This window comes from Aegilops tauschii, chromosome 7 (assembly GCF_002575655.3).
Source record: "Aegilops tauschii subsp. strangulata cultivar AL8/78 chromosome 7, Aet v6.0, whole genome shotgun sequence".
Lineage (NCBI taxonomy): Eukaryota > Viridiplantae > Streptophyta > Magnoliopsida > Poales > Poaceae > Aegilops > Aegilops tauschii.
The window spans coordinates 28117898-28123704 of NC_053041.3; the positions used below are offsets into that span (position 1 = coordinate 28117898).

Here is a 5807-nt window from a genome sequence, read left to right on the forward strand (position 1 = left end):
TCCGTGATCGATGCCCCCTCCGGCGGAGCTCCGGAAAAGGCACCAAGATGGGATCTCACGGGTACAGAAGGTAGCGGCGGTGGAATTAGGTTTTTGGCTCCGTATCTGGTAGTTTGGGGGTACGTATGTATATATATAGGAGGAAGAAGTACGTCGGTGGAGCAACGTGGGGCCCATGAGGGTGGAGGGCGCGCCCAGGGGGGTAGGCGCGCCCCTACCTCGTGCCTTCCTGGTTGATGTCTTGACGTAGGGTCCAAGTCCTCTGGATCACATTCGTTCCAAAAATCACGTTCCCGAAGGTTTCATTCCGTTAGGACTCCGTTTGATATTCTTTTTTTTGTGAAACTCTGAAATAGGCAAAAAACAGTAACTCTGGGCTGGGCCTCCAGTTAATAGGTTAGTCCCAAAAATAATATAAAAATGTATAATAAAGCCCATTAATGTCCGAAACAGAATATAATATAGTATGGAACAATAAAAAATTATAGATACGTTGGAGATGTATCAACGGGCGTACGGGAGCGAGCCATCAAGGTTCCGATGGCAGTTAGACTCCCGCCAACGGTCTTTCGCGTATACAGGGACCCCTCGGGTTGGCTCCGAAATCCTTATTTTCACAGTTTCGAGGGGATGTTTTCCGCGTCCCTCAAAATATTTTACGGGTCCGGCGCGTTTACTGTGTCTAATCAGACGGCTTTTTTTTATGAGAACCTGTATTTTGACGGTTATTTTGCGGGTCGGCGTTTGCTAGAGATGCTCGAAGGGGCTTTCTACTACTGTGAACATACACGCATAATGCCTCATCTGTTTTACAAGAAAATGCAGCACATGAAAGATGTTGCACTCACATATGCGAGGGCCAATGCTAGTTTTATTAAAAATACATTAATGATATTACAACTTTATTTCTTTTTATTAGCATGTAGACCATGCCAAAACTTGAAACAACATGTGCTGTTGAACAATGGGATTAAATACACGCTTGCCTTGTAATGAAACATGATACAAATATCTGTCGCAAAGTGACTACCTTTTTTGTAACAAATTCATTGCACCACACGTAGTTATATCTTTAGTTTACCCATAACAACTTCTTTCCCTTGAGAAAAATGAGTGTAATGTGCCACAATGTAGTCTTTGACCTTCACTTTTCTGTACAAGGCTGGTCTCTTCTCATTGACCAGTTGAGCCGATGGCTCGATTTCTTTCTCAGGATCAACAGAGTAGTCTAGAACCACCGATATCCTCTCTTTCTTTGCGTTTGTCATAACCCTATGCACAGGGCTCCTAAAGATCCCATTGCTCATTATCTGTGTCACAAAAGTTTTAAGTCCGTCAGTCCAAAAGCTTAAAAAAAATTATGGCGAAAGCTCATAATCTTAAACAATTCACATTTCATGATCCCTGGCATGTAACTTTGACTATTATGTTTTATATGAAAATGGTAGAAAAGATTTATAATTTTTTAGGCTATAAAATAAATCTTGAACAACGCAAACGATGATGTCTTTACTGGGTAGGACTAAGCCGCAGTTTATACGTACTACCTCTTTTCCTAAAGGGTCTGTCTAGGACACATGGTGACATACTTATGTCACATCTAACCTGATCTCCACTATGTTTGTGGTCTATTTTTTTTTGTCCCAACTTTTTTATTGTTCTTTGTTGCTGCCTTATTTGTGTGAGGTTAGATGTGACATCCTTAGAAAATATCTAGATGTGAATTAGACAAACTGTTTCCTAAATATATGTGAAGGCTAGATTCAATATACCAAAAACTGTTTACATTGGTAAGGTGAAAATAAATTAGTATTAAATTTGTTACGAACAATATTATTATACACGATATAATTATGTTTCAGCAGGCGTACCTCCATTTGATCACCTATAATCATCAGCAGTGTGTGAGGTACGATTGGTACATCCCACCAGACCCCATCTCTGAGAACTTGCAGGCCACCAACGCTGTCATCAACCATGAGGACAGCAACAACGGTTCCATCAGAGTGGGGCGTGAGGCCGAACACGAGCTCCGGCCTCGGACACACCGGGTAGTAACTGCATCGAGCGTTAGTGAAAGGCTTCTCCACAAGCTGGTCCACGAAGTAGTCGTTGTCGTCAAGCTCCAGCAGCTTCGCCATTGCCCGGAGCACATTGTCCTTCACTGCCCCACATTTCTTCGTGAACTCGTGCAGAACATCCCTGCAATACAACAACATATGCACGTATGATCCTTCAGCAAATCCTCCCCCGATCGAGGTAATTAGATTGTGAAGACATGGCTGTGTGAGGTCGGTCACCTGAAGCCTTCGGGATGCGCTGGCCAGAGGGCAATGCGCCGCTCATCCTCGGGCTCCACCTTGAGACGGTCAGTCCAGTCTAGGGTCTCGTCCGGCGAGGACACCTGGTCGTTCCCATACCCCTCGTAGTTCCCGTACCCCTCGTACTGATCATCTCCGATCAGGTTGCTTTGCCTCTGCTTCTCTTCAAGCGGCTGCCGGAAAAACTCCCTGCACGCGGCCATCATGCCGTCCATCACCGCCGCGTCTACGCCGTGGTTACTGATCTGCAGGAACATTCATATGAAGCAACATGGATATCATGCTTGTCCATTCTCCGAAATGGTGGAGTACTACCGAGAACCGACTGCAGCCCATAGGGTTGTTACTTACCAGGAAGAGGCCCCAGGAATCGATAGCTGAGCGGAGCTTCGCCGCCTCATCAGCAGCGCCTCCGTCCTGCTTGGAAAGGAGGCTGAGGTTGATGACAGGGACCGGCGCTACGACCGTCGTGGTGAGCTGCTGGTCCTGGTGCCCGCGCACGACGTACCGGGTGGGCACGTCGGGCGTCCCGAGGGCGCTGGCCAGCTTTTGCACACAGCAGTTCTCCATAGGTGCACCTGCACTGCCAAAGAAAAAGAATCTGAAATGTATTCTCACCCCATTTTAGATGTCCCATTCAATTTGATCGAGGCAACGTTAAAGCTCATGGATTTTCTCAGCTAGCTCATGTATGCATGGTAGTACAAACACGAAAGTATGGAAATTATGGACGGTGAACGGCGAAACAATAATATTACCTTCAATCAGTTGGAGTGATCAGAAATGGATTTTCGATCAATTCCGTGGGCCACAACTTGTTGTGCTATAACTAGTATTTTGCAGCTAAGTGTGGAAATGCCATAGGACAGAGCGTCGTTTATATAGACTAATTGTGGCATGGTCTCACGTAGGCTGAGCCCGATTTCGGTCGGCCGTGCATGTCTGGATCGGGATGGCAGTCCTAAACCTATACGTGAGCAGGTGGGACTCATATGTTGGCTAAGCTTGATTTCGGCTAGCTATGCATGGCCGGATCGTGAAGGGAGTCCTAAACCCATATGTTTACTACTCCATTCGTCCCGAATTACTTGTCGCATAAATACATAGAAATGAATGTATCTAGTACGAAAATACATCTAGATACATTCATTTCTGCGATAAGTAATTCGGGACGGATGGAGTATTAAACGGGAGTAGGTGATCACTCTTTTTTTTTTGAATTGTTTGGATTGCTTACCACATGTGTCACGTGGTTGGTGATCGCTTTGTTAGTGAAGCCTACCCTCCCGCCTTGCATTAACTCAATCAAATCATATCCACAAATATAATAATTCAATTAAATCTTATCCGCAAAAATAATAATCAAATCAAATCTTATCCACAAAAATAATACTCAAATCAAATCTTATCCGCAAAAAAATCAAATTAAATCTTTTGCAATGCCTCTGTCGGTGGATGCACTATAATTACATTAACTCAACCAAATCATTCTAACTACTTGTCGGACATGTGCAATCTGATATAAGTATGTCAGACACGATTTATGTTGAACCATAAATATGCCCCCCAGCAACGCATAGGCAATTAGTTAGTATTATAGGACAACAGAAAACCAACGACTTCATCCGCAAAAAAAAAAAACAGCCAGTGAGATTCACCATTGCATGGAAAAAAAATACGTACTGTAAATGGCTGAGATTGCAATATATGGACCCATGGCATGGCTTTATTACGGTCAGCCATGCGTGGCTGCATGGGGATGGGAATCCTAAACCTATATGTAAGCAAGCAGGAATCACGTTGGCTATGCCTGATGGTTGCATCGGGAAGGGAGTCCAAACCTACGTATGTCAATTACATCCTTGAATCTTGATTGTTATAATTAAAATCAATGGAGCATTTTTTGTGGCATACATAGACGAAGGTGATGACTTATTTGGTTATAATATAATAATAAGATTTATGGCGGCGCCAATTGGTAGTGATAATTTGACATATGTGTGTGCGCGCGCGGGGACGTGATTTAAGCATTTGAGGATTGGTGTGTCGCCCGTTTCTCTATTTGATGGGACCAAATAACCAGCTTACACCTCAATGAGCAGCACGAATCAGCCGAGTGAACGGGACAACAAACAAGTTTTTTTTTCCTTTTTGAGAACACCATATAGCTTTATTGCAAAATATCCAGTGGGATGCAAACTATAGGTTTTTGATTGGAGGGTGAGCCAAAGATGGCGTCCACTCTCAAGGGATGTTGCAGCTTTAACAAGATTACGAGCTTCTGCATGACCTATGTTCACGACTCAGGGAGACCTCTTGGAACATGGTTAGCTTTGCCTGGAATTCTTTTTCTACGAGTCCGTAAGCACATGGGTTCATCTCCCTGAAATTTCCTACCACTTGAACGTACTCGGTAGTTATATTTAGACTTCCAAGATATATTAAGATCAAAGGCAAAGGACAAGGCCTCGCAGCAAGAAATAGCTTCCAAAGTTTCCGGATCAGTAAGTCCCTCAAAAAGAACCGCTGAAGCTCCAAGCTCCAAGGTGAGTGCCTGTGCACTCGCGTGCCCCTGCGAACGGAGCAGTCAGTGCTGTTTGTCGAGATGCAACAGACTCTAAAATACCAAGTTTTAACTAGTTTTAGAGATATACTTTTAAGCAATTTTTTCTGTCGATGTAGACCAAAAAAAAGTATTTTTATCGGTCCCTCGTACTAAGTTTCAAGCTGTGAAACTTAATATATTTTTTCAAAAGTCGTCCAAATGTATTAAAAATGGATATTATTTGAAAGCCCTGGTCGTGAGAAACACGAATACGAAAACATAACATAATTTTTTTTGAAATGATAACTTAATTTGAAATCATCATTTAAAAGATATAAAATTTTGAAAATCAAAAGCCAAAATAAAAAGCGGGCACCAGGGACATGAGTGACCCCGCACTTGGGTGCCACAAATCCTCTCCCCCGACTGTTCCTCCTCTTATCAATCCCCCCATCAACATTGATCTTTCAGCGCCTGTGTTCTGTGATTTGCCCGGCCTTTCATGATCCGGCACGGCGCCACCAATAAGAGACACTGTGCGTGCACATGGATCGACATGGGCACCGTGGTGGTCTCGCGCGCCAACAGACCCTGCGGCACAGGAAAACACGTAGACCGCGTGCGCTCCTCGGACCGTGCAATCCGGCCGCGCGCTTTGTTGGATTGAAGCAGATGGTACGGCCTGTGTCCGTCTCACGCGTGCGTCCTTATCCTCTCACGACCACCGCGCGCTCAAGAACTTCTTCCTTATCCCCTCGCGGCAGTCAGGGAACGTGTTTTGCATGCGATAATGGTTCTTTCAGCGACTGTTGTGTAGACTACATCGAGCAGCGACATCCACGAGTACACCAGCGCCCATGCAGCTTATGGACAACGGGACCCCACTTTTCGTTAGGCACCACGTCGATTGTGGCCATAAAAGGGGAGGTCCCGCGTTTCCC

The 5807-nt window shown here is 44.7% G+C and overlaps 1 protein-coding gene across 2 annotated transcripts; it reads right to left on the reverse strand.

The window, feature by feature from the left end:
* Nucleotides 1–854: 854 nt before the first annotated feature.
* LOC109753676 (jasmonate-induced oxygenase 4) lies at nucleotides 855–3317 on the reverse strand. 2 transcript variants are annotated; one of them, XM_020312590.4, is made up of 5 exons: nucleotides 3080–3317; nucleotides 2673–2899; nucleotides 2301–2566; nucleotides 1872–2202; nucleotides 855–1310 (listed from the first exon to the last, which is right to left on the reverse strand). In XM_020312590.4, the coding sequence occupies exons 2-5, from the start codon at nucleotides 2889–2891 to the stop codon at nucleotides 1065–1067; spliced, it is 1062 nt and encodes a 353-aa protein (XP_020168179.1). In that variant the 5' UTR covers nucleotides 2892–2899; nucleotides 3080–3317; the 3' UTR covers nucleotides 855–1064. The 2 variants fall into 2 exon arrangements, with proteins under 2 accessions (XP_020168179.1, XP_020168180.1); XM_020312591.3 differs by having other exon boundaries at nucleotides 2673–2904; nucleotides 3080–3265.
* Nucleotides 3318–5807: the final 2490 nt, after the last annotated feature.